General features: G+C 34.6%; 4 protein-coding genes and 1 long non-coding RNA gene across 6 annotated transcripts; 3 read left to right on the top strand and 2 right to left on the bottom strand.

Moving 5' to 3' along the window:
- Positions 1–1325: 1325 nt before the first annotated feature.
- Positions 1326–4864, bottom strand: LOC9310107 (outer envelope protein 61). Its single transcript, XM_021022578.1, has 11 exons — positions 4529–4864; positions 4127–4357; positions 3846–3902; positions 3589–3717; positions 3348–3425; positions 3163–3233; positions 2993–3042; positions 2677–2851; positions 2008–2521; positions 1775–1918; positions 1326–1692 (listed from the first exon to the last, which is right to left on the bottom strand). Exons 1-11 carry the CDS (start codon positions 4622–4624, stop codon positions 1546–1548), a joined length of 1692 nt encoding a protein of 563 aa, XP_020878237.1. The 5' UTR covers positions 4625–4864; the 3' UTR covers positions 1326–1545.
- Positions 4865–6728: 1864 nt separating this feature from the next.
- LOC110227779 lies at positions 6729–8738 on the top strand. Its single transcript, XR_002331455.1, has 3 exons — positions 6729–7952; positions 8297–8419; positions 8516–8738. It is a non-coding gene; the product is annotated as an uncharacterized LOC110227779 (long non-coding RNA).
- A 5504-nt stretch (positions 8739–14242) lies between these two features.
- LOC9308050 (putative uncharacterized protein DDB_G0285869) lies at positions 14243–16172 on the top strand. The gene is made up of 2 exons (XM_021022899.1): positions 14243–15374; positions 15905–16172. Exons 1-2 carry the CDS (start codon positions 14548–14550, stop codon positions 15954–15956), a joined length of 879 nt encoding a protein of 292 aa, XP_020878558.1. The 5' UTR covers positions 14243–14547; the 3' UTR covers positions 15957–16172.
- A 30-nt stretch (positions 16173–16202) lies between these two features.
- LOC9310106 (protein ROOT PRIMORDIUM DEFECTIVE 1) lies at positions 16203–18046 on the bottom strand. 2 transcript variants are annotated; one of them, XM_021022897.1, is made up of 2 exons: positions 17841–18046; positions 16203–17685 (listed from the first exon to the last, which is right to left on the bottom strand). In XM_021022897.1, the coding sequence occupies exons 1-2, from the start codon at positions 18006–18008 to the stop codon at positions 16318–16320; spliced, it is 1536 nt and encodes a 511-aa protein (XP_020878556.1). In that variant the 5' UTR covers positions 18009–18046; the 3' UTR covers positions 16203–16317. The 2 variants fall into 2 exon arrangements, with proteins under 2 accessions (XP_020878556.1, XP_020878557.1); XM_021022898.1 differs by having other exon boundaries at positions 16203–17698; positions 17841–17927.
- A 3208-nt stretch (positions 18047–21254) lies between these two features.
- On the top strand, positions 21255–22726 carry LOC9310105 (ethylene-responsive transcription factor ERF016). The gene has a single exon (XM_002873992.2). It carries the CDS (start codon positions 21550–21552, stop codon positions 22189–22191), a length of 642 nt encoding a protein of 213 aa, XP_002874038.1. The 5' UTR covers positions 21255–21549; the 3' UTR covers positions 22192–22726.
- Positions 22727–27738: the final 5012 nt, after the last annotated feature.

Genomic DNA, 27738 nt, shown 5'->3' with positions numbered 1-27738 from the left:
TATATATTAAAAAATTTAGCAAATCCATCGCAATAACAATATACGAAAGATTTACTAGACAAATTTACAAGAAATTTGCTACAAAATTTGCTACAATCAAATTCTCTAAAACTTTTTATTCGATTTCTGATATTAATTTCATTTCTGTCATTTCTGATATTCGATTTACTTACCATCAGCAGGAGGCATTCCACTCGTAAGCAGTTTGAGATCTTCGTGGCTTAAGATTGATATGACTTCTTGAGGTACCAAATCATGAAAGCCTTTAACGAATTCGTTGAGTTGTTTCTCAATAGCAATTGTCATTCTGTTGGCTGCCTTGAGGTCTACAAACTCTTTCTTGTTTGCTTCGGTCACCGCTATGTTTCGTCTGTTGGCCTTAAGGTCGTAGACCTGTTGTGAGTGATTATCAAAATTCAAGAAAAAAGTCAGCAAAATCTTGCGAATAAAGAACATCAAAACATAGATATATTAGCTCATACCTCTCCATCTATTTCATCTGTGAACTCATAAATATCATCTAACTTGTTCTCTAAATACCATATCAAGCCGTTGTGCAAATTTGAATCTAACCTCTTTAAGTCATCGAAGGTGACTCTCGCACCAAGAATATGTTTGTATGGAAATTCTCTAAAAAAATTTATCTTATATGAAAATTGTTGTTTTCATCAGCTAACTTAAGGTAATCTTCTGCTTAATCAGATTTACTTTTTTTAAAAAAAAAACTTAATAGATGATTTAGATTTGCGAGCAATCTGACACATATATTGTTGTGAGTGAATTTGCTTGCAGACCAAGTGCAGTAGAGTTACTAAAACATTCTTTCTTCTAAAGTTTCAAGAGCTTCATAAAAACGGAACGTAAGTACAACCACATATAGCAAAGTTGGTACATATAGCAAAATTTTCATTAATCTTTTTTTGTAAAATTACTATAAATTGTGAAAGAATATAAACAATTTTTTAAAAAAAGAATATTTTAAAAAATTTAACAAATCTATCGCAATTACAATATTTACGAAAGATTTATTAGACAAATTTATAAGAAATTTGCTACAAAAATTTTCTTCGCAAAATTTGCAAAAAAAAAAAGATTTACTAGACAAATTTACAAGAAATTTGCTATGAAATTTTTTCTTCGCAAAATTTGCAAAAAAATTACAAAATTTTGCGATTACGAGTATTATATTGTGAAGGATTGTATTTCCTCGTTATAGGCTATTTGCTAAAAAAATCTCCAACGCAAATAACCAGTTTTCTTGTAGATCGATCTCTCTTGGTTTATACGAAGAAGAATAATTATGTTTATAAAATAAAAATAACGAATATCTAAAAAGGAAATAATCGTATATTCTCTAATTTTAAAACACTACAGTAGAAAGTGTAAAGAAATTTAGACACAAGTGGACCAACAAAAAGCCGAGAGTTAGAGGAAAGAAAAAGAAGATAAACGATGTTACAGTTTTACAAACTACGAACCCACCGAAGACTGGTCTGGTCTTCACGAAGGTATTATTAATTAAGCCTTAAGATACCGTTGTTTCCTCTAGTTTCCAATATAGCCGAGACGGTGAAGGATCATTGCTAAAACGAGCATTAATATTGCAAAGATCAATCCGCCTTTTCCGAGTAGCCACTTCTTTGCTTTCTTCGCTTTCTCCATCCCGGTTTGAGCCCGATCCGCCCATCGCATCTGCAACAACAGTTTTATAATTGAGACAACTATACAGGCAACTTTGCAATGTTCTTTTGGTTTCCCTAAACCGAATTCGTACCATTTTCTCCAAGGCGTCGGGAGAAAGAGAAGCCATGGCTTGCTGAGCTTTTGCAGCATCTTCTTGAGAAAGCTTCATCCCGAATTGTTCGCTCATGCTAGCCATCATCTCTGGGTTCATGTTCTTTATCATAGATGTGAACATCTACCAAATACAGAGAAACTACTATATGAACATCTACAATCACATTATGTTGACTAAATTGGTAAACATAAAACCGAAAATGATCAAACCTGTCGCATCGCTGGATCTTTCATTTGGTTTCTCATCTGTTCCTGCAAGTCAGCAGGCGGAGCAGAAGGGATGCTTGGTTCGAAACCGCTTCTTGGCGCCACAAATGAATTTCCCGAAGAACTCCCACTCGCTCCTAAACTTTCCCGTGGTTCAGATGCTTCTGCAGTGCCATATGATGTTGAAGCTGGAGCGTTTGCTTTCAAAGACGATGCCATGTTAAACATCCTCTCACGCTCTTCTGGTGACATCTTACTCATCATATCAGATGCAAGTTTAAGCATGTCAGGTGTGGGTGTAAAACCGTTTTCTGTAGATGGCGCAGTTGGGGCGAAAGGGTTATCTCCTTTAAACGAAGAGGCTGTTTGAACCATTTTTTGAATCTCTTCAGGTGACATTTTGCCTATCATACTCGACGCAGTTTTGAACATGTCCGGTGACATGTCTCCAGCTTTGCCTCCGCTCAGAGCAGCAAGTGTATCGGGATCAGTTTTTGAAACGAAGTTCTGGAAAGTTCTGCAGGCCATAGAAAGAATCAAAAAAATTACAAAATCATACTAATTGTGCCACATGTAGCAGAAAAAGGAGGCTTTAGATTATATTTGTCTTCAAGCTTAGGAGACAAAAAGATGAAACAACACATCAAACACTAGTTTGGAAAGGTGTAGAACCTGATTGCTTCTGGATTATCTTTGAGAGCCTGCAATCCATCAACATCAGTCTTTACGCCCTGAGCATGACCATTAACATTTCTTTCTCGTTGTGTCCCAGTAATCTCTTTAGACGATTTTTTATTCCCTCCGGAAGTAACATTATTTTCTTCAGTTATGTCTTCAATCACCACACCTAATAACCAAACAACATAACATTTTTCAGTTGTTTTCCCAATTCATGGACGAAGCATATCATCGATGCAGCAAAGAAACGTCTGGTCTGACATAATACACTGTATTATTTCGTATAAATCATAAGGGATAAATATTATACCTCTTGATGCCTTGCCAGGTCCCTCAACAGCCAATCTTTCCTTAACATCTCTGCATCAGAAAAGATAATACGTAAAGTCAAAGTTATTTTTAAAATATTGATACCCAAACCTCTGAAATAAGCAGAATTGAAAAGTATGACATTACAGTAATCAATATAAAAATCCATACCTTAGCACATCGGCAATTGTCTCATCTTCTGGGGAAACTTCATGGGCCTTGCTTAGATCAGAGACGGCATCCTTATAGTTTAAGAAAGTCAATAAGCAAACATATAGTCAGGACATATCTACAGTACGCACATACATATTCACAAGGAATCTCAAGAAAGTCCCATAAACAACAGTAGAACTCACTTCAAACAAGCCTAGATCTCTGTAAGCTTGACCCCTTCTGTATAAGGCTTTGACATTCCTTGCATCGGATGCCAAAACCTGAAACATTGAAACAGGGTTGAATAGATCATAAAACGCTGTATGACATCGTGTGTTACATCTACAAAAAAGAAGCCAAAAGACTGCCATCTCCCTCTTTCCTATAACTGTTATCATCTACGAGTTTTCAGAAAATTAAGAGCATAAAGAAGGTGTATCATACCTCAGAACCTTCCTTTACGCACTCTTCATGCTGATTCGTCTTCAAATAACAAGACATTAGATTGAGAGAACAAGCCAACAAAATTGCTCCTCCTTTAGAAGATGGAATGTCTTTCAGATTGTTCTTCGCCTGAGATATGGTCCAAGAGCATTATACAGAAGTAGAAAAAAATCGCACATCATTATAAATAAAACTCAAGACAACAAAGAGACTGGAAAGTCAAAGTAGCATGACAAATGATACGTATGCAGGCTTACACGCAAATATTTCTCTGCAGCATCACTGAAATTTCCTCGGCTATGAAGCTCGTTTCCCTGCCAAACGTAGCAGCAAATGAGATTAACAACAAAGTTTACCCACTGCAGGTACAAGTTCCATAGTTGATGCAACTCTTTCTCCTTACTTTATCACCAGGAATGCACAATTCAATTGAAAACAAGGCAACCCCATTCTGTTTCTTAGTTCCAAGAGTTTTTTTAACTAAACGAAAACTCGAAAAGAGAAATAAATCACACCTCCCTCCCAAAGCCAATGTTACCTGTTTTTTAAGCATCTGAGCTGCATTGATTTGATAAGTAAACTGAGCATCAGCATGAGCACGCATAGCTGCAATATCTTCAGGGGAAGCTTTCGCCATCTTCTCGCTAATCTCAGCCATATCTTCAGGCCGTGTATGCTTAAGCTGTTCAGCAGCTTGTTTCAAATCTTCAGGCCTCATGTTCTTCATACTCTCCGTTGCCATATTCATCAAATCTGGATTTGACATCATCTGTAACAACAATCGCATAAATTCATCATACAAAAACAGAGTGAAACAAAATCACCTAAATCACAATCACATCAATCAAACAAATTAATTACACTACACACTTGGCAAAGAATTGATCAGAATCGATCACAGAATCTACGAAGAAATTGAATTGGGAAAAATTAACGAAACCTGTTGTTGGATCCTAGCGAAATCAGCAGGAGTCATACGACTCATCTGATCTTGAGCAAGACGGATCATCTCAGGATCCATTAATCCGTTAAACATCGTTTTTTCTGGAAGCTTCGATGTGGTTCTCTGTAATCAGATCGGAAAACAGAAATCGAAATTCGCCGGAGAAGGATGAGCTCGGAATCTGGATCGAGATTTAGAAATTACGATATTGGAGTTTGTGTGAATCGGAAAATCGAAGGAGAATTGTTTAGCCAACCCGAAAGTAATTTCGAATAATATAGAAATCAAAATTGGAAAATTTATCGCTCAACCTCCTCAATTCACCGACCGGAATATGCCTGGATGGGGGGAATGACTTTTTTACCCTTGTTCTACGATGATGCAGTGACGTGCCATAATAAATTAGTTAAGAGTAATTGTATTAATTAACGTAACTATGATTATGTGCAATTGTGCATGTCCTTGTCCATGTTGGAGAAAACTAATCTCGTGTTTTTTCCCTTTTTTTTTTTTTTTTGTCATCTAAATTTTATTAAGAAACCAAAATAGGATACAAGTTGAAATACATATGCCGGCAGACGAACAGAATGTCTCCAGAAAATTAGCCGAAAAGAGGGAAACAAAGCCCCAACAGAGGGGAAGCTAATTTAGACCAACCATTTAAGCAAACGATATAGACAAATATGTAAAGAGGAGGAACTGCGAAGGAAAATATGAAATCCAAGCACTATTTGAACAAAGGAACCAGAGCGTCTCACCCAGCTTCCCAAAGAACCTGTTAACGTCGGAAGCACCAATAAGATCGGAAGACCTCACACCGAAGTCAAACCAGTAGCAAACCGACATAGAGGAAAGCAAGAACCCACCGAGACCAGAGACACAAATACAACTACCATCACACCTTAACAGCCAGACGTAGAGAGCAAAACACACTAGGAACAAGGCATAAACCTTGAAGATCGACCGGAGATAAACCAATTAAGAAAAACAGTTACGAAAATTTAACTGTTACACGTGTCATGGTGTCAAAGTGTCAAATAATTTCTAATTTTAATTGTTTTTAGAATCAATTATGGATTTGCCATTTTTTGGGATGACTTTTGTGGATTTTGCCATTTTTTGAATAGTTTATGGATTTTGCCCTTTTTCAGACTACGGAAATATGATTTAACATGCATTTTATTCGTTATTTTTGGGTTTAGTCGGTTGTGGTTGTTCTTAGGGTTTAGTATTTTGTATAAACTAAGTATTTTTACGAAAAAAAAATCTGAAATACGTACATTTTTAAGTGTTTGAAAATGACATATCCGTAAGATTTTAATAAAAATGACAATTTCAAAAGATTTCTATGAAAAATGGCAAAATCAACAATAATCCCTTGTTTTTAGGCAAATAATTTTATTTTTAGGGTATTATTGTTATTTGCCCATCTACCTCCAAGATATAAATATTTGTTGAAATCCAAAAGTACTTAATAGTTCAGTTAAATAGAGTCAATCTGACAATCTCTAAAGCAATGTTCTAAAATACGCTATACGCTAGGCGTACGGTGGAGCACCGTATAACGTATAGACGTATCTACGGCCGTTTATGCGGGACTATACGGTAGATATTTTTTATTAAATAAATATAAACATATATAATAACAATAAAACATAAATATAGTAACATGATGATACTATACATGAATACAAAAAATTCAAATTTTCAACTTTACAAAATATTTTTAAAATGTTAAATAACTAATAAGCATAAAAATAGTGGAAAAGAATGATAATTAAGTTATTTTATATTTAATTATTATGATTAATTTTTTGAGAGCCAAACTAATAATTTTGCCAAATCATTTTTCCAAACATTAATAAAATGACACCGTGCCTTAAACTAATGAGTAAGGAAAACAAAGCGTCTGGTGAGAACCGGTCGCAGCGCTAATCGTAAAACACTAAAGTGGCGCAAGAATTTATGGAGGGGTTTAAAATAAAATGACACAGTTTTTGTTTCCAATATTTAAAAAAAAAAACGCCGTATATGCGGATTTCACCGTATATACGCCGTATAATCGCCGTATATGCGGACCGTATAGCTTTTACCATATTAAACAATTGTATAGCTATAATACAGTACGGCTTCCCACCGTACAGCATATATACGCTGTATATACGGCCGTACATACCGTATTTTAGAACATTGCTCTAAAGTAATCCATTTATTAAACTTTAAAATATACATGTCCTCTGCAGAATTTTTAGCATCTTAAATATTAAAAATGATTAGTGAAAAATACATATGTACAATTGGGGCAGAGTTTTATTTCAGTACAACAATCTTTCAGTTGTGAACGAGTTTTAGTGTTTTGACCAAAAACAAAAACGAGTTTTAGTGACATATATATAAGTTATGTTTGGTAATATTTTTTTCAATATTGTTGCGACATCGTTTCATCGACGAGTATATATCTATGAATTAATTTTTCTGAAATGTTTATTTCTCTCCACCGCAGCATAAATGTTTGAAAGAATGGAAACGGTGGTAGTCACATTAGAAGAGGACCACTTTGACTAAAGCTAGCTACAACTCTCAACTATCTTTCATCTTCCAAATAATCAATATTAGCAGAGATTATGATCCACTAACTAAATGATAACAGTCTGAGAGAAGTGAATGTTGATTGATCACTATCAATTAACTAATCACTAGCTATTGCAGCGAGAACGAGGAAATTTTAGCAAACCTCCTTAGTCCCAATGAACTAATAAAGTTATATATATATCATATAACAACCAAGAAGGAATTAAACAACATTTTCAACTTATAATTAATAAAGCAATATTGCTAAAGCACAAGCTCTGATACATGCTGTGCAACGTCTCTCGAAGCTAGATTACAACATGTGCTTCTAAATAGTCAGATAGATTACCACAAAGCAACTTTTTAACATGTTTACACGAACCAAAAGATGCATACACATAGCCTTGGGGTTTTTTTTTTTTAATGATAATTCACATAGCCTTGTTATCCCTTAGATTATACATCTTAGACATCCTTACGCATTCTATTTTTTAACTTTATCCCTAAATGCTTAAAATGATAGTATACGTATATTGACTGTATGGTTAAGCAATATTCTAGGATAGTGGGTGAGTTTCTCCTGGTTTTTTGGAATGTATTCTCTATTGTACAATGAAAACGAATGTAAATATTTCGTTTTGTTTTTGTTGCCCACATTTTATTGCCGTAAATTGCAAAATATTTAAAAAAATTTAGTTTGCTTAAGGAAAAAAGAGTTAAGAGGATGGTGGAAGGAAACAGAGAGAAGAAGGCTTCGATGGTTGTCGGGACGTGGAGAGGATCTCACGTGGCAATTTCACTCTGATTGGGTCCTAAACCGCCGGCCCACGTGGCATGCCACTTGTCACTGGTACCTCTCTTTCTCTCTTTCACAGCAGCAAGTTGTACCATTGCTGTTCTTATTAGGATCCGTCACATCACTTCTCAGCCCCCACCTTCCTTCCATTAACCCATCAATCCGGTCTTTAGTTTTTGTGTGTGTAGTATTTATGGAATTGATTCGTAACATATCACCACCATAAGGTGGTAACAATTTGCCATTTTTTTTGTTTTTGCTAAGAACAATTTACCATTTGAAAGGTTGCTAACTGAAATCGCCATCGATATTCTTATAATCATATTTGTTTTGCCATCCAATTTTCTTGTTATAAAAATATGCACATTAACCGGTTTATTCTTTTTCTTTGCTTGTAGACTGAAGTCTTGTTCCTATTTGTAACGGATTTATGGGTTTACAAAAGACATACCTTATGTTGTACTAATTCACACAACACAGAGAAACAAGAACCACAAAAGCACGATCATTTTCGGACTTAGGTATGCCGTATTTTAAATGTCTCGCTATGCAATATTTTCTTGACTAGCAAGTTTTCTAAATTGATTGACGTTTATCAAATGCCATATTTGAATCAGATTATGAAGTTTTGACAAGTTTAATTCACGAACAAGGGAACGATCGATATGACGTCATACTTGGTGTGTCTTGACACTGAAGAGGTAAAAGCTTAATTTCTAAGTTTGTTTCTGTATATAAAGCAAGATAGCAACTACAAATGCCGAAATTTTTTTTATTTTTTTTGCTAAACTTGTAAATATCATATATACGAAAGATAGGTGTTACATCTTAAGACCTAAACGTTTGTAACTCTGCCAAAAAAGAAATAAAAAACAAATGCCGAATTGCTGATGTGTTTAGCAAATTTTGTTTCTTGGTTGCATGTTTGTTAGAGATTTAAATGCATTTCTTACTATAATTTCTGCAATGAGAAATACAATGCGATCAAAAAATTATATTCGCTTGGGTTGGTGTGAACGGAATCCAACAGAAAAGGCTCTGATTGGTGGAATTGGTGGTCTCTCAACAAAACTAAAACCAAAATTATTTGCATCTTTATCCACTTCTTCACGGTTCACATCTCTCGTCTTTATCTGCATATTTTATCTTGTTTCTTTTTCTTCGTTTTTAAAACAAGTTTAGTTCAGTTTTACTTTTCTCAACTTTATTTAATTATGATTCGTTTTTGTTGTCATGTGTACTTTTCTATATATTTAAAAAATTGATTACACTTCTTTTAGTGAATATCCTATACTTTTCAAATAATATTGTATCTATGGTGTGATGTTTTAATCACTTTTGAGAGAAATAACCAATTTATATACGTTTATATACAATAGAGATATAATTTTGCATACATATATACGGTAACATATATTAAATTTAAATAATCATGTACTGTAAAGTAAAGTGTTTACCTCTCTGGCTCTCTCATAAAAAAAATCAAAAATAAACTTTTAGTTCAAGAGATAGTTTTCGCAAAAAAAGCTTTATACTCGCACCTACATTACATCGATATATGATTAAAAAAAATTATAATTAAGGATAACATGTTCTATTAATTAAAAGTGAATAAATACGGAGGAAGTCGGGTGGTCCAAATTTGGCAACTAAATGATAAACAGTGAAGCGCATGTGCATGCATGCAATAATACTAGTAATACATAAATTAGAGAACCGCAATTATTTTTCCAAATGGAAAAGAGAAGCAGGTTGAAATTATAGAGTTTTTTTTTTTTTTTGACAGCGAAATTATAGAGTTTAGAGAAATTTGATATTAAAAAAAAAGGTACGCGAGACTACTTCCTTTTTCCAATACAGAGTAAAATCAACATATATCAAACATAGAGAAATTGTAATTAGGAAAAGAATTTTTTTTTCTTTTAGGAAAAATAATGTTTTAATTTGCAGATACATATCTCACATTGGCGTTCACTCGATAATCTATATCGATATGATTGGTGGAACTTCAAAAATACTATTGAAAATTGTTATGGAATGCGAAGGAAGAAATTAAGGTCAAGGTCTCACCTAAAGCTGCGAGAGTGGCAAGTTGGACAATTTTTTGTTTGTTCTAATTGACTGGCGATCTTTTTAATGGAAAATATACGAGATTGTAAAATAATTTCATGTTTGATCCACCCTATCTACTAGAAACTATCATAATATAATTATAATATGCCATGCATGGAGAAATAGGTTATTCTATAAGTACCTAAACTCAACTTCATGTGAAGGATTAACTAATAATTTTAGGAAAAGTTAATTACAAATAAATCGCAGAAACAAAATCCTTGATCTAAAGAAAAATATGTATCAATATTTTCTTTTTAAGCAGTAATTATTGACTCTCCCTCCAAGTTTTACCAACGAGCAAACTCTTTTTTTTTTCTCCTCTTTAATTAGTCTATATAGCGTTGACTCTTTCTTTGTCCCATAACATACCTGATCTGTATTATTGGTTTCTTTTTACTTTCAATATAAAAAATAGATATGTTTCTCAAAAATACGTTTATAATAAGCTAATAATCTTTTTAATGAAACGCTTTTTAATTTTTTGATAATTAATCATAAATCAATACGATTTAAAACGTTTAAAAACTATTATCAAGTGTGCGTTCTATCAAAACATTGTTTGATAAATCAGAAATCAGAAAAGTTGTCAATTTGACTCATATTGGGCATCAAGCATCAACACAATTAAATGCATGGTAAATCGATTTCAAACTGTTGTAATTAAATCGATTATTCAAACAATAAGGATGATTGAATGTTGGTGGGCTCAGTAGCAGAACCAACGTCGGTCGGAGTCGAGTCGGAGTCGGAGAGATGGGGGCACATGTCTCGGATGATATAGATAGAGAAAGTGTTTGAATGATGGTGTAATCAAAAAAAAAAAAAAAAAAAAAAAAAAAAAAAAAAAAAACCCAGGTTCAGTGGTTTTAAATCACTGATGTTCCTAGGTCAAAGGACCGAATTACTATATAAGTCAATTGTAAAATGTTACTGATTTTCTTATTTTACTTATTTATACAGAAGAGTAATGTTACATAATTAATATGTAAGAATTTCAGTTAACATAGTCTTAGTGAGTATCTAAATAGCGAGATTTGGGTAATGGTAGAAAAGTGGTAAATAATTTTACTGTTTTGTATATATATATATTTTCTCCTGAAGAGTAAAGAGAAAGTTAATTAAAAGAACAGACTATAGATCAGTGAATTAAATAATCAGAAAAATGGATTATGATTGGAAATGTGAACAATGATATAATGTTGTAATACAGAAATTACTTTCACTGTCACTGTGGTCTGAAAAATCTCTGCCAAAGGAAAACAAACTCGGTAACAGTTGCCATACCTCTGTCACTCAGTCACTCACTCCCTCTTCAGGGTAATATACACAGATATATATATATATATGCAATATTGTAAAAGAAGCCTAAATGCTTTTTTTCTTTAACAAAAAAATATATTTATATTGTAAAAGAAAAAACAAAAAACAATTCACACTTGCAAAAAAATTTAAGCCGCAATTCTTTTCATTTGACTTCACCGGTGGTCCATATGTAAGTTATTAGACATCGAATTTAACTATTGACCCCCTCACAAAAAAAAACTACAAAGCTATTTTAAATCAGATTTTTTTTTTTTTAATGATATGGTTGGTTCGGTCGTCGGTCCATAGGTGAATTTATCAAATAGTGGTAGAAGATTAGTAGATTATTAACCATAGACTATATTTTTATAAATAAGTTAGCTCATTGACTTCCGAAGTGGTTTGGGAGGGATTTTTGCAAAATGCAAAAGTTTAGTTTCCAACGGTAAATATGGATCACTAAACCTGAAATTAGAGTCACTTAAAACATCTCAAGCATTTCAAAGTTATTTCGGTACAAATTTAGTTGCATGCACAACAATATACGTTTGAAGAATTTGTCGTGACCCATATATGGTCGAGTGGTTGGTGATATTTAGAAATGTACTAAAACGCTCTTTTCAGGGTTTGAACTTAACTCGAAACAAAATAATATTCATACTGAAAATTTGGGTTTAAATTTCGGTGCATGTAGTTTATCTGGTAGTACGGTAATAAAAATTTAGCTAACCTATAACATTAGTCGAAATACATTCTAAACTCAGGTTAAAGAGTGTAGTGATTATTCGAAAAATATTCATTATATAGTATTTCGGTATACTTTTACTGGAAATCAACCAATAAAATATATTTAAAAAAAACAATTGGTCGCATATTAACGTAATACATATAATAACCTATAAACGGGTAACATTATTTTAAGAAACTAAATTGATTTTTGGTGGAAAATTAATTTCAACGCTGTGCACGTTACAAAAAGAAAGTGGCTGAATTTGTTATTAAAGACCAAAAAAAGAAAGGTCATGAACTCATGATCATCTCACTTAACATGCAATTTGTATAGTTCAGCCAAATCTATCATTTAAAATTTAACTGATATATTATCAGTTTTGCCTAGCAATATAACATTTTGTTGGGCAAATTCAGATGATGAATACTAGTTACCACTTGAATAGTTAAGTGTGTGAAAATAAGATTGAAAAAGGGCCGTATTAATAATATAGTATTGACAATGAAAGGGGGTAGTTAAATTTGAAAGAAACCTCGAATTTGGACTATTTATGGCGTTATATCCCCACTGTATTGCTTGCAGACACATTTTCACCATACCTTCTCCCTCTCTCATACTCTCGTGATGTCAATTTCTTATGAACAACAACAACTTTTTTTTTTCTTTTTTTGTGAAATACATAACTATTACTCTACAATTCTGCATGCATTGATAATAATAATAAAAATAGATAAACTGGCTGTCTTTTAGTCAAATATAGAAAACGGAGAATGAAAATTCGTTTAGAGGCAAAAGAATCTAAAATAAACGAAGTAAGTATAATTTAAAATGGAAGAAAAGTCCATACAGTTGAGAATTAAGGAAATGTTTGAAGGAACTAATATAGGTTCGATCCACGCTGAAAAAAAAATACATTTGTGTGGAAAGTTTGGCTTTGGACCCAAGGCCCAACCAGTTTACCTGGTAGTCCAGTAACAGGCGATCTAGCTACCCCTGACATTAGTCGGAAAGCATTCCAAACTCGGGACAGACACTGTGGTAGTCTTTCGGAGAGAAGTCCACTCTGAAGCACTTTGGTGCGTTTCTACCAGAGCTAACCAAATCAGCCGATAGGGTTTATCAAAAAAAAAATGAAAGTAAAGTTTTTTTATGAAGATTAGATGTTCACAACAAATTCACAAGAGTGAAACCGTCCCACACTTTTATATGATAAATTAAATGTCTAAATATAGACTGAACATGTTATGAGAAGACTCACACATCACAAACAATCAAATGATAGTATAAATCCAACAATTATATATGATAAATCAGTTCTATTGCCATTAGATGTAAATACTCTATTCAATTCACTTGTGTATATCACTAGTTTACACTAGTTAAGTTTTAAACTGGTAAAATTTCATGACTCAAATTTTTTTTGAAGTTACCAGAATTACCATTGCTTGTCACTAAATCGAATAATAAAACTTTTCCGAGTCTTATAAAGAGAGCGGTAGAATATTTGCATCATATATGTAGATTTAAAAATCAATATTTTAAATGAGCAATTGTTGATCTTCATGTAGGTGGACCCCCACTGTACTTGCAGACAAAGGCTTTTAACAGAAGACTAGTGTCATATGGATTCTCTTCCTTAAATTCCCAAAATACCCCCACTCCAAAAAAAGAAAGAAAATTTATCAAACCTCCAAATTTCTGCATAATTCCTCATTTTCCTTGTCCATTTTAGAGTCAAATCAAAACAAAAATCTTCTGTGGCCATAAGAATCCTTTTTGTTTTGTTGGAAGTCATATTGCTAAGATTATTATGAAAGACAAACAAAAATACACATTTTATCTCTTGTACTATTTATATTATTCTAAATATAGTAATATTTTTTTAGCATGTTTTGTGGATCAAAAATTTAGACTTGTTTTCAAGAGAGCAAGCACTTCAATATTTGCTTACACAAAAACAGAAAATTCCTTCCAAAAATTTCATATTTCTCATCTTTTATTTAGTAGGAGGACACTTTGGACAATTATTGCCAAGTGCCAACCTCCAAACAGACCCATTTACGGCAAAGTTTAATGAAAGAAAGAAAAAACATTTCTATTTTTTGCCAAAAATAAGGGAATTGTACTCACAGAGACACTGTTAACTCTTAAGTATTATGTCATCATAGTATCATACTATTATATTTCTCATCCAGAAAAAAGAAAGAGGAACTAATTTCTCATTTCTCATACTATTATATTTTCCGAATGTAACAAAAATAAAAATCTGTAAATATTGGGCTAGAGCAGAGTATTTATATCACCCACGAGCTTTGCTTCTTCTTCCTCCTTCATCACATCTCCTTCTCTTTCTGTTCTCTTTCCGGAGACATTTGTAAATCTCATCATCATTATATCATCAATTCACAATTTACTCGAACAAAGCCTTGAGAAAAAATGATCCAAGAGAAGAAGAAACACAGATTAGTGTCTTTTCAGTGAAAAATCATAGTTAAATCTTTAATGGTCAGACCAAACAAGCAAGAACCACGTGTCTCTGCTACTTATATCCGATCTCTCGTGAAGCAACAACTTACTTCTTCCACCACTATGACCACCACAACCACTGATGGAAGCGGCGGCGGCAAAACGCAAACGCAAACGCAGACGCACAAGAAACAAGTGAGGAGGCGACTTCACACAAGCCGTCCTTATCAAGAACGTCTTCTCAACATGGCTGAAGCTCGTCGAGAAATCGTCACCGCTTTAAAACAACATCGTGCTTCCATGAGACAAGCCACGAGGATTCCACCGCCTCAACCACCGCCACCGCCACCACCTCAGCCTCTAAATCCTCCGGATCCATTTTCTTGGACGAATCCATCTCTCAACTTCCTCCTCCCTAATCAACCCTTAGGGTTAAACCTAAATTTTCAAGATTTCAACGACTTCATCCAAACCTCATCAACAACATCTTCATCATCATCGTCCTCCACTTCATCTTCCTCATCGTCGATTTTTCCGACGAATCCTCATATCTACTCTTCCCCTTCACCTCCTCCCACCTTCACCACCGCCAATTCAGATTCAGCTCCTCAACCACCGTCTTCCTCCAATGGAGAGAACAACGTGATAACGTCAGCTTGGTGGTCAGAGCTCATGATGAAGACGGTGGAGCCGGAGATTAAACCGGAGACGGAAGAAGTCGCCGCAGTCGAAGATGACGTGTTTCCAAAGCTAAGTGACGTCATGGAATTCCCTTCGTGGTTAAATCAAACAGAAGAAGAATTATTTCATCCTTATAATCTCACTGATAATTACTCTTCTCCTCATAATCCTCCATTATCCTGGTAATTAATATCTTTTAATTCTATTCTAAAATTTATTCGATATTTTTATCAATCGGTGTTTTTCCTCCGGAATCACCGGCGGTGAAAATTGCGGCTGTTCTTGCATAAACTTCAGTGATGGAGTTTGAGGCAGAACACAGAAAAAGCAGAATCATGCATTTTTTTGTTTGGTTTTGATAATTAAATCGGAGTTATTTGGATTTAAAATATGTGAAATTTGTGGTATGAGAAGGATCCACATCGGTTTATTGCATGATCTGAAGTTGTCCATTTTTCTTTTAGTTTATGGTCCAATGATAGTTTTATGATCGCCGACATCAATAAAACACTATCCTTACCCCATTTTTCTGAACTGTCCCTAAACCGTCTTGACGTCATACGATATAAAATATATAAAACCTTTTTTGTTATGTTATCATTGCTTGTATTATTATTGTTATTATTCAAGTTTTGGTTGCTCGGTAAATTATATTTCTCTTTTAGTGTTCTAATGTAACATTTTTTTTGGTGTTTTGTATATATTTTTACAGTATGGAGATTGGAGAAATTGAAGGTATGGATGGAGACGACTGGTTTGCTTGAACCACAAAGATTGATTACTGTTTTTTTTTTTCAGACATGATGAATCAACTCTTTGGTTCTTTTCTTATTTTTACCTTATTTTTATTTGTTTTCTTTATAAAATTCTCTTTTTGTTCGGAGACGTTTTCAATCTTTGAAATAACAAGAAGCCTGCGGAGAAAAAAATGTTCGATTTGGCAAAGTCACATGAATGCAATAAACTTCAATTTTCTCTGATTGAGTCTGTTTTTTGTTAATAACTTATTATTACTAAATTTTAAACGTTTTGATTAACTTCATTTTCTGTTGCTGGTTATTTCAATTCTCTCATAAAGAGTTTTCACAACATGATACAGCTTTATTAGGCCCCTTGAACTTTTGTCTAAACTTTGCTAATCTCTTCATATGCATCATTTACTTCACCAATGTCCATCTCATCATCATCATCTGTTACCACATCATCATCATCATCATCTTTCTCAAATCCAACACTCATATCTTCATCTCCTGAACCACTCTCCAGCAATTCTCTCTCTTCCATGTCCAAAGTATCATTATAAGTTGGAATATCTCTCTTCCTTCCTCTGTAACCGGTAAACTTCAGTAACTTCTCTTTCCAAAGTATCAAAGGACATTTCTCAATCAGCTCTGGCCCTTCATAACCTTCTGTCAAGAACACGCTGAATCTCTTCCCTCTCTCAGAGACATAGAAGATACCACAATGCTTCAAGAAAATCCTCATCAGCTTTTGCGGCATCACAAACTCCCTCCTGAAATGGGTCAGATGATCCGTCACCAATCTCTTCTCGAGTGTAAAGCTCAGCAGCTCGTGCATAACAGCGATTGCCCGCTTGTCGAATTCCTTTGAACCAGCTTCGAGTCCATGTGCATCGGCATAAGGAGACAGATAAGATCGTTTCTGAAAATGTTCAATCTTCCCTCTGTATCTGTACATTTTCTTGTATGACGGAGGAAACTTCATGGGGAAAGCTAGTGAAAGCATACCCGGCTTGTGTTCGCAATCCTCGATTATACCTAAAGTCTTTTTCTCCAACTCTGTGATAGCCCAAGCTGGATTCCATGAAACAAGCTCAAGATACTCTTCTCCATCTCCAAGCTTCCCAACTTTAAAATGCTGAGGAAACTTGTGCACCCAGTTTATCCTAAAATCAAGAGACAACCCGAAATCCCTCCGGAAATGAACAATCTTATCCAATGGAAGCTTCTTATCAACAGACATCATCAAACACCTAGTCACATGTTCTGCAGCCTTGTCTCCATTCTCCTCAAGTAACTTTTCATGCTCTTCCAACAAGTCTTCCCCTTGCTCTGTCAATCCACACCACAAGACTCCCCTCTGATCTTTATACAATTCAAACAACTTGGGAGACTTTCTGATGAAATCACTGATCTTATGCGGTTTAGGCAAATTGATCTGCCTCCTATACTGTTCCAACGACCTGACAGTTATTATCATATCTCGCTCACCCTTCAAAACCTCCATCAAGAAAATTACTTTAGAAGCTATCTTCCATTTTTCTGTCGCTATTTCGAGCTCTTGGACTCTCTTTTCCCTGCTCCTATCTTGAACACGCTTGCTACTGGTCATGAACCTGACCCATACCCGCCTCAAAGAGGATTCTCCGTATAAAGCGTTTCTTTCAGGCATTATCGCAAACAAGTTGTGGGCATTGCCGTAGAATTGCAGCCAACATCGTAACCCTCCCATCAAAAGCTCAGCTTTAAGCACCTGAATACAACCACTAAGACTACGATTATCTCCACAATTTACATAACAGTGTCCAGTCATTTGGAAACAGGATAAATGGATCGATGATTACGATTACTTGTATCAACCGAGTAACTAGTTGTTGCTGCCAAATTTACAAACAGAGACACTAATACCTTAAACTGTATGGCGGCGGAATAATAGAGTTTGATGGTTAGACGGCAAGGTGAAAGATGACCGGTAAGCCATGCGGCGGAGGTTCGACGGCGCGGGAACACAGGCATAGTAAGGTGCTCATTGTCTTCTACACTTCTTATTGTCGTGTTGGGCCCAATAAAGCCCATTAAGTTCTCTTTTTAACTGACCAAAAATAAAATTTAATATACATTAAAACTTCTATAAAGTAATAATATTAGAACCGAAATTTTTTATTAATTTACAGAGATATTAGTTTATCGATAAATTAAAAATTATTAATTTATAAAGAGATTTTTACTAATTTTCATACTTGTACAATTCGCAAAGTGTGTTTTTAGACCTGAACAAACATGTCGGGTAAATTCATACCCAAATTTGAAATGTTTTTGAATTACATACATGAACTTTACATTTAGTGCCTAATTCAAAATTGTAATTAATGAATGTTAGTCAACTGTTACGGTTGCTGAGTCAAATGACACGTATTTGATGTTATGGTTTTAAACGATGTCGTTTTAAGCATTAGAGTTAAAGTTTTATAATTTTTTGCAAAAATCGAGTCTCGAACACACGACGTTTGACGATAGTTGTCGATCAAATGGTAATGGGCTGCGTAAATATCGTGGGTTGGAGACCCAATTTTTGCAAAATTTTTATAAAACTTTAACTTTATCGCTTAAAACTACATCGTTTTAAGCCATAGCTTCAAATGCGTGTTATTTGACGGTTGCTAACATTCGTTAATTACGATTTTGAATTAGGCACTAAATGTAAAATTTGGGTATAAAATTTAATTTTTTTTGGAATTTAGGTATGAATTAATTCTACGTATTTGTTTCAGTCGAAAAACACACTTTACAGTAGGGCTGGGCAAAATAACCGAACCACAAGAACCGACCCGGAACCGAAGAAAAAAAAATCGAACCGGAACCGAACCAAAATTTTAAAATACTCTAATGGATCCAAAATTTTAGAACTGAAAGAACCGGAACCGGAAGCGAACCGAACCGAACCAAAATATTTCGGATACCTAAAAATATCCGAAATATGAGTTTATATCTAAAAATATTAGTTATTTTTAGATCGAATAAACAAAAATACCCGAAATACCAACAAATATTTAGAAAATATATCAAAAATACTTACAATATCCAAAAAATACTCAAAAATATTCGAAAATACCAAAAAATATCCAAAATACATAAAAATATCCGAAAGAAAATATCTAAATGGATCCTAAACTTCAGAACCGAACCGAAATTGATTGGTTCCTATATGAATCATAAACTCTAGAACCAAAAGAACCGGAATCGAACCAAAACTGAACGGGTACCCGAACGTCCAGGCCTACTAATTTACAGATTAGACGAGTATAAAAATACTTTTTTCCGTTTATAACTAGTATCTTTACCTAAACTTTGTTTTTGTAAAGAGAATACTTAAATGCTGTTTTGTGTGTATATATTTAGACATCCGCACTAACAGTATGAAAAGATGACTACTCATTTTCTGAACCACATAAACTCTTACGTTAGGGTCTATATTTATTAAAAACATTCTTATGGGTAAAGCTGACTCGAATTATAGTATCCAATATTTTCAACTTAATAGCTTTTTGTCGAAAATTCAACGATGAAAGTACTAAGAAAGCAGATCATTCTTAAAGCAATTAACTTTACATATAACAAATTCATATAAATGTAAGATTCAGCGCGGCAATAGGAAGGACACAATAAAAAAAGAAAGAAGGGAAAGATCCAAATTCCTTCACAAGTGTAGCTTTCATGAAACGTGACACAATACTATGATAGGATGTTGACCAAACACATGTCTATCTATCTATTTATCTATTAAATATAACTAATTTAAAGTTGAAAAAAATATATATATATATATATATATATATATATATATTTTTTTTTCAATCAAATAATAATTTTTTTTAAGTAGTTTTATTATGGGAAAAGGACTAGAAATGTACGGGACCAACCTATCGACTTAATATTTTCATCATACCTTTCCCTTTTTGCTTTGCGTACGCAGGAAATGATATTTAAAAAACAGGGTTACCGATTTCAAGACCAATTAACTAAACAGCAGTTGTTTATGTCTCTCTTTCAGATTATTTTGAATTATTCATCTTAGTCAAATCTTGTTTACACATAAGTTATATAATAAGCATCTAAAATCGTGTCAATGCTCTTATATAAGTTTTCATTTTAAAATAAATTGATAATTGGTAAATTAATACATGTATTCATGATTAAAAAAAAAAAAAATACATGTATTCATGCTGAGACCATGCTGAGACCAATCAGTTTTGATTTTACCTTTCAAAGGCGTCGTTCGAGAAGCGGCTGTATTCATGCTGAGACCAATCAGTTTTGATTTTACCTTTCACCGAATCAAACTTCTGCACATGACCAGATGTCCTATGACGGTTTGGTCATCATGCCCGTAAATAATTGTAGCATTTGATTCAACTCTCTACTTCCCAAATGAACAGCTTTGCTAGCCTTCTTCGACCTTCTTGTCATAAACAACCAAAATGATTCACGTAGAAATATGGCTAGGCAGTTGGTTTCCATAGACGTTGACCCGAAATAAATGAACTATTTAAACTCATCACGCTCTTGGTATATGCAAAATAGTTGCTAGCAAAAACTAAAAAGGCTTGATGAATACATTATTTTAGAACGGTTTTTTTTTTATGTTTATTTAAAAATATCATTTAATTACTCGATCAAAATTTTCGAAAAGATTTGTGCTTTCTTTAACATTTTTTTTTTGAAAATTAGTTTAAATGTGAAAGCTCTTTTGTTTTTTTTCTTGTTTTTTTGGTTAAAGGGTTTGCCTCTTTTATTTTGAACTTATTCATTTGAATCTTTACCTCTTCTTAAAATTAGAAAACTTTTTTTTTGTGCATCGTTCACAGTCTCTCTGCAAAACCAAATTTATATTAGATTTCTCTTTTGAAACTAAAAAACAAACAACAAAAATTAAAATCAAAATATAGTTTAACATTCCCTATTTTCCGGTGAAAATATGATAATTTTATTTTCGGTGAAAAAGATGATGTGATGTTGACCATCTCCATTGGAGGTGTTTAGGTGAGAAACTGTACAATAAAATATAATTAAAAATTAGAAAAATGAGGACAGAAGATAGAAACATTTCTCATTTGAGAAACTCCTAGACACCCAAATTTACAATTGTTTTTTCTGATTAGTTCAGATAAATAAATAAATAATTAAATAATTAAATAATTAAATAATTAAATAATAAAAAAATACTACTATTTTATTTGTAAGATACGTTTGTGATGGATGGAGAAGTTCTAAAAGGCCCAAATTTTGTTGTGTAGTGAAGAAAAAAACAAAAAAGGTAAAAAAATGCTTGTGAAACATAAATGGAGGAAATAACAGCACGTGTGGAATAATAAACCTGACTTACTTCCGCGTTACCACGTAATCATCATCTTCTTCAACAACGCGCATACAAGCTGCGACCTTCTTCTTCTTATAACTGTACTTATCACACATACATGTATATATACACTCACGAGCCGCCATTTTCACTATACTGTCAGCTCCAAAATATACCTGAATAAGTGAATATACATCAAAGCCCTAATCTATCATCTATATATATATCCATCTCTCTCTCTCTCTCTCTGCATTTAGACATATGGACGCATCGCCCAAGTACACAGGTGTACGGAAGAGGAAGTGGGGAAAATGGGTGGCTGAGATTCGTCTCCCTAACAGCCGTGAAAGGATCTGGTTAGGCTCTTTCGACTCAGCCGAGAAGGCTGCGCGTGCTTTCGACGCGGCTCTTTACTGTCTTCGTGGCCCCGGAGCGCGTTTCAACTTCCCCGAGAATCCTCCGGAAATACCCGGCGGTCGTTCTCTGACGCCGCAGCAGATTCAGGTCGTAGCTAGCCGTTTCGCCTGCGAGGAGGAGCACTTGCCACCGGAACAACATCATCCGTCTTCGCCACGTGGCGATCATAAGACGGAGGAAGAAGGGATAATTCCGGCACGTGGGGGAATTAATAGTGGTAGTGGTGGGCCTACGTTAGGGCAAGTTGGGGAAGATAATAACAACGAGGGTAATAGTAATAGCGACACGACGTCGTATTGGCCTTTTATATGGGAGGAGGAGAATCTTGTAGGTCCTCCTAACTCAGATCATGAGTTTGGTTTTTTCACGGATGATTCAACCAATTTGTACTTCCCGACACAACATCAGCTCTCGTCTGATTTTTACTATGATGGAGCTTGTGAAGATGATTTCTCTCATTACAACATTAACCTTTGGAATTTCTGAGATCCATTTTTTGGTGATCTTGGACCAAATATTCCTATATTGATTCATTCAATTTGTGGATTTCGAATTCGAGATTTCAGATGATCTTGAAGCAGAATTTCCACCACCCACTAGTAGTGTGAATCATTTGTTTGAAGCCTATCCTATATGCCACAATGTAAGCAAGCCTCTTACTTCTTTATGGTAAAGTAATATAGCTTCACTACTTTATCATCCTATTCTTCTTCTTCTTCTTTTTGTTTATTAAAACCATCTGTTTCACATTATTATTAATTTTTTATTTGTATTTGTGCGTGCTTTGTATTACCTGGCACAATGTAATTTTCTTTCTTTTCTAAGATTCGCTTGCATTTTTGTACAAAGCCAATCTTGGCCCCCCTATCTTTTGGTCTTATAGATGGTTTTTGAAGTACGCAAGGTTCCATATGTTGTTTTCTATAAAGTACTCACGTTTTGCGTCGGTGAAATGTTGTTATATAAATAAATTTTTGTATTAAAATGTACAAATATCATGTAAATGATGTTAGTTCAACTAGTTCTTGAGGTGTCATTTAATTTAATACGGCTGAGGTTCAAGTTATACTTGAAAACAGATGATGTACACTTTATGGAGTCATCATATATATGATTACGAGTTTGGATTATATAAGCCAAAATCCATATATAGCTTCATAACTAACAAAATAGATATTAGGTGGATTAATTAAATAAATGGACTGTGGCATAAGTCGAAAAGGAGAAATTTTACCAAATTAAGTACTATATTTCAGTGTTGAAAAGTCCTTAAAATAAGACTGACGTTCTATTAATCGACCAAATTTGCTCATTTTTATAGGTCCATTTGTTGAGAATCCGAGATGGTAAAGATAAAACCGTTTATAACGCTAGCATTGACAAAATGCTTGCTGATTTGATCCAAACATTTACCGATTTGTAGCCTATGAGATTTCTTCGAGACCCTAGAGTGTTTTCTTTAATCTAAAGTCTACGATATTTTCCCAGTTTTTGGATTTCTAAATCTAAAAAATGCAAAACAAAGTCATAAACTCAAGAATTAACTACGGATTTTGCCATTTTTAGTGGTATTTACGGATTTTGTCATTTTTTGAATAGTTTGTAAAATTTTCCATATTCCAGGCTACAAAAATGTGATTTAACATGTGTTTTACTCGTTATGTTTAGGTTTAATCGGTTTTATTTGTTCTTAGAGTTTAGTATTTGGTATAAAATACATATTTTTGAAAAAAATGTAAATATGCTACATTTGAAACTTGTAAACGTAAAAAAATGGTAAATTCGTAAGATTTTAGTAAAAATGACATTTTCAAAAGATTTTCCAAAAGAATGACAAAATAGACAATAATCCCTAAAATCAAAGTGATTATATGATTGTGGTTTTTCTGTTTGTATTTAAAATTAGACGCAGTGAATATATCATGTGACTTTGTGAGTATGCATGTTGTGCTACAAAATAGTATGGCAACCTAAACGAACACTGAATGAATTTAAGGGTTTGATGTTCGACCACATATATATACTACTAATCAATGTCTCATTTGGTGGTAAAGATACCAAAGTTATGTAGGCATATACTATATTGTGAGTAATGTATGTGTCTGCGTGTAGACATAATACATGAAGTAGTTTCTGATGGCGATTTTGTGTACTATGAACAGTGTAATAACTCTGGTCGAGGGCTGGCCCTGCGAGGGCAATGTAGAGCCCAATGGTCCCCAAATTTCGAGGATTCCACGTTATGTAAAAGAATTAGGGGTAATATACTAATATAGCCCAATGGCCGAAAAAACATATAATATGAAAATTTGCAGTATAATCCGTAGTGGATCTATAAACATATTTAGTATGGGGCACAATATATTTAACATATAAATTTTTAATATATATAATTTTTTTTATTTTTTTATTAAACGACATGTAAATGAAGCAATTCATTTGATGTGTGTTAATCAACTATTGACTATAGTACTCTATATAAACATAATTACTTTAAATAATTAAAAAAAGGTAAGAGAGAAAATATAGATTAATATATATGGAAAACGTTTATTATCTTAAATCAGTAAAAAGAGAAAATAATAGCCAATTGACTAAAAAATTAGTAGAGGATATATATGTGGCACCATACACTAATAACAAACTTCAAATTGTGTATAAGGTACGTGCCTAGGTACTACTAATACACGTACGTCCGCCCCTGAGTATAATCACTAATAGAACACTCTTACCCATAAAACTACTATGTACATTATAATTAATGAAGTGGTTTTAACTTACCGTGCGGACTATTCGTGACGAATAAGAAGATTTTTTTTTTTTTTTTTTTTTTGAATGAATATTAAATTTATTCAGCCAAAAAACCTTTGTTACAATAAATGCATCCCTAAATTGAATGTTTGTTTGAAAGGAAATCAAAAAATTTTAGAAAGCCTTGAACATTAGCTTCTTGAATTGAACCATATCCTTAACCCATCTTCATATTTGCGGGGATCATGAAGGCGGATGGAAGAGACTTTGTTACGTATCAAACGATCCAGAAATGTGATTACTTGATCTGCAGGTCGTGGGGGATCGCCATGTCTGCGCTTATTCCTTTCCAACCAGATCGAGTGGACAGTTGCTTGGAATAGCAGCCTGAGAATGAAACCGAGAGTGCCTTTGAAAGAAGACTGTGACAAGAGACTAAGAAGCTCCGTAAAACTGCTGGTATGACGTGTTTGGAGAAGAGGACTAGCTAGCGTATCCCAAATCTGTGAAGAAAAGGAACAAGTGAAAAACAAGTGTTCCCTTGTCTCCAACGGAGCCTGACAAAAAACACACGAGAGATCGCCTCCCCTGTTCCACAAAGCCATACGTTCCCCTGTGGAAAGTCGATCTTTTGCTGCAAGCCATAGCATAAAAGCATACTTTGGGACATAATCTGAGAACCAAACACTTTTGGTCCAACTTATTTTGGAACCTGCTGCACGTAATTGTTGCCAAGTTTCAGAGGTGCTAAACCGAGATTTAAATTTACGATTAGGCCGTCTCCACAATGCAACGTCCGGCTCTAAACATTGTCCTCTGTTTCTTAATTTCCCCAGCTCCAATTCAATACGATTTAAAAAATCAACACGATGGTGCCGACTTCTATGAGTAGCTAGAACGGTTGCAACAGTAGCTGTTGAAGTAATCCCAAGTTCAATGAAACCCCTCACACCAAGAGTGTCAAATAACCTGCCCAGAGGACACCATTGATCATACCAGAATGAAGCTTGTGATCCACTTCTCACCTCCATTGAGTGAAACTCTTTTGCTTGTGTTCTGTACTTTAACAACTTCCTCCACATCCATGAACCCAAAGTAGTATTGTCTTTTACGGACCAAAATGAGCTAGACCGGATTAATTCACGTTTTATCCAGTTAACCAAAAGGGACTTAGCACCAGAAACAATTCGCCAAATGAGTTTAAAACAGCTGACCTTGTTCATCTCAACAACCGATTTTAGTCCTAGCCCTCCTTCTTCCTTTGGCTTACAAACATCACGCCAAGCCAACTTGTTCTTTCTTGAGTTGAGATCAGGACCTGACCACAAGAAAGCTGCACATATTTTCTCTAGTTCTTTGACACACGCATAAGGCAAACGGAAAGCAGCAATCCAGAAGTTGGTGATGCTTGCAATCACTGAGCGCAACAACTGCAGCCTGCCTGCAAAGGATAGAAACCTATGTTTCCAAGAGCTGATGCGAGCTTTTATTTTTTCAATCAAAGGTAGACAATTCGTCAGTGTCATCCTCTTTGTAAGCAAAGGCAGCCCCAAATAGCGGACAAGCAAAACTCCTGAATCAAAAGGGAAGCGAGCTAGAATTTCTTCTCTATTCCGACCTGAAATGCCAGCCAAAAACAGAGTGGATTTCTCGAGACTTATACTTAAATCGGATAGAGCTAGGAACTCCTTGAAAACACCGAGAATTCCCTCCATTGAAGAAACCTTTCCATCAGTAAAAACCATTATGTCATCTGCGAAACATAAGTGGGTGAGTTTCATATTTTTGCATCTCGGATGAAAACCAAACTTCTTCGCCACTACAGCCTTATCCAGCAGTAAAGAGAGGACATTCATACATACTACGAATAGATAGGGAGAGAGAGAGAGAGAGAGCAACCCTGTCTTAATCCTCTTTTACTTTGAAAGTAACCAGCCAACTCCCCATTAATTTGGACCGAGAAAGACGGAGTAGAAATACAGAGCTTGATCCAGTGAATAAATTCCTCTGGGAGGTCTAACGCTGCAAGCACATTCAACAGAAAATCCCATTGTACTGAATCAAAAGCTTTTGAAATGTCTATCTTCATCGTACAACGTGGTGATACTCCATCCTTATGATAATCCCTCACCAATTCTGTGGCTAAGAGCAAATTCTCCATCAAAAGTCTATCTTTAATAAACGCACATTGGTTAGGAGCAATAAACAACGGTAGAATACACTTTAGGCGATTGGCCAGAAACTTTGAGATGGCCTTATAGATCACATTACAACAAGATATGGGCCTGTAATCTGCCAAAGGTATAAGAGAATGAAGAGAAAGTTGTTTCTATTGACATTAAGAAGAGAGTATATATACATCTTACACATGAAACCCTAAACATACTTAGGGAAATTAACATAATAGCCTAAGTATAATATATTTACATTATAGGTCCCTAATACTCCCCCTCAAGTTGGAGCATGAAGATTATACATGCCCAACTTGCGCCGTAGATAAACAAATTGTTGAGAACCCAAAGCCTTAGTAAAGATATCCGCTGGTTGCTCTGTAGTGTTAAGATGTGCAGTAACCAGTGAGCCATTCTGAATTTCATCCCGAATGAAGTGACAATCCCTCTCAATATGCTTTGTCCGCTCATGAAAAACTGGATTAGCAGCAATATGTAAGGCTGCCTTATTGTCACAAAACAAACGCATCGCATGCGGATGAGTCACTCCAAAACATCCCAAAAGCTCACGATCCCATTTCAACTCACGAGCAGTAAAACTCATCGCACGATATTCAGCCTCTGCGGAAGAAAATGACACCACATCTTGTTTCTTTGTCTTCCAAGCAATCGGAGAATCACCCAGCATAACAATAAAGCCCGTAACCGATCTCCGAGAGAGGGAACATGTAGAAAAATCTGAATCACAATAAGCTGTCAGTTGTAAATCAGAATCAGCACTCAACACAATACCTTGACCCGGAGAACCTTTAAGATATCTCACAACCCGTATGACTGCAGCCCAATGTTTGGCACGAGGTTGGTGCATAAATTGAGCCAACATATGCACAACATATGACAATTCTGGTCGAGTAAAAGTAAGATATACCAAACGCCCAACAAGCCTTCTATACTTCTCGACATCCTCATAAAACTCTCCTTCATCATCTGGCAACTTATGATTTTGCTCAAGTGGAGTAGACACTGGTTGACATCCCAACAACCCACATTCAGTTACAATGTCCAACGCATACTTCCTTTGTGACAAGTAAAAACCATCAGAAGACCGAGA

The sequence above is a fragment of the Arabidopsis lyrata genome (assembly GCF_000004255.2).
Source record: "Arabidopsis lyrata subsp. lyrata unplaced genomic scaffold ARALYscaffold_6, whole genome shotgun sequence".
Classification (NCBI taxonomy): domain Eukaryota; kingdom Viridiplantae; phylum Streptophyta; class Magnoliopsida; order Brassicales; family Brassicaceae; genus Arabidopsis; species Arabidopsis lyrata.
Note: the sequence above shows the minus strand (reverse complement) of the source record. Positions and strands in the feature narration are given on the sequence as shown.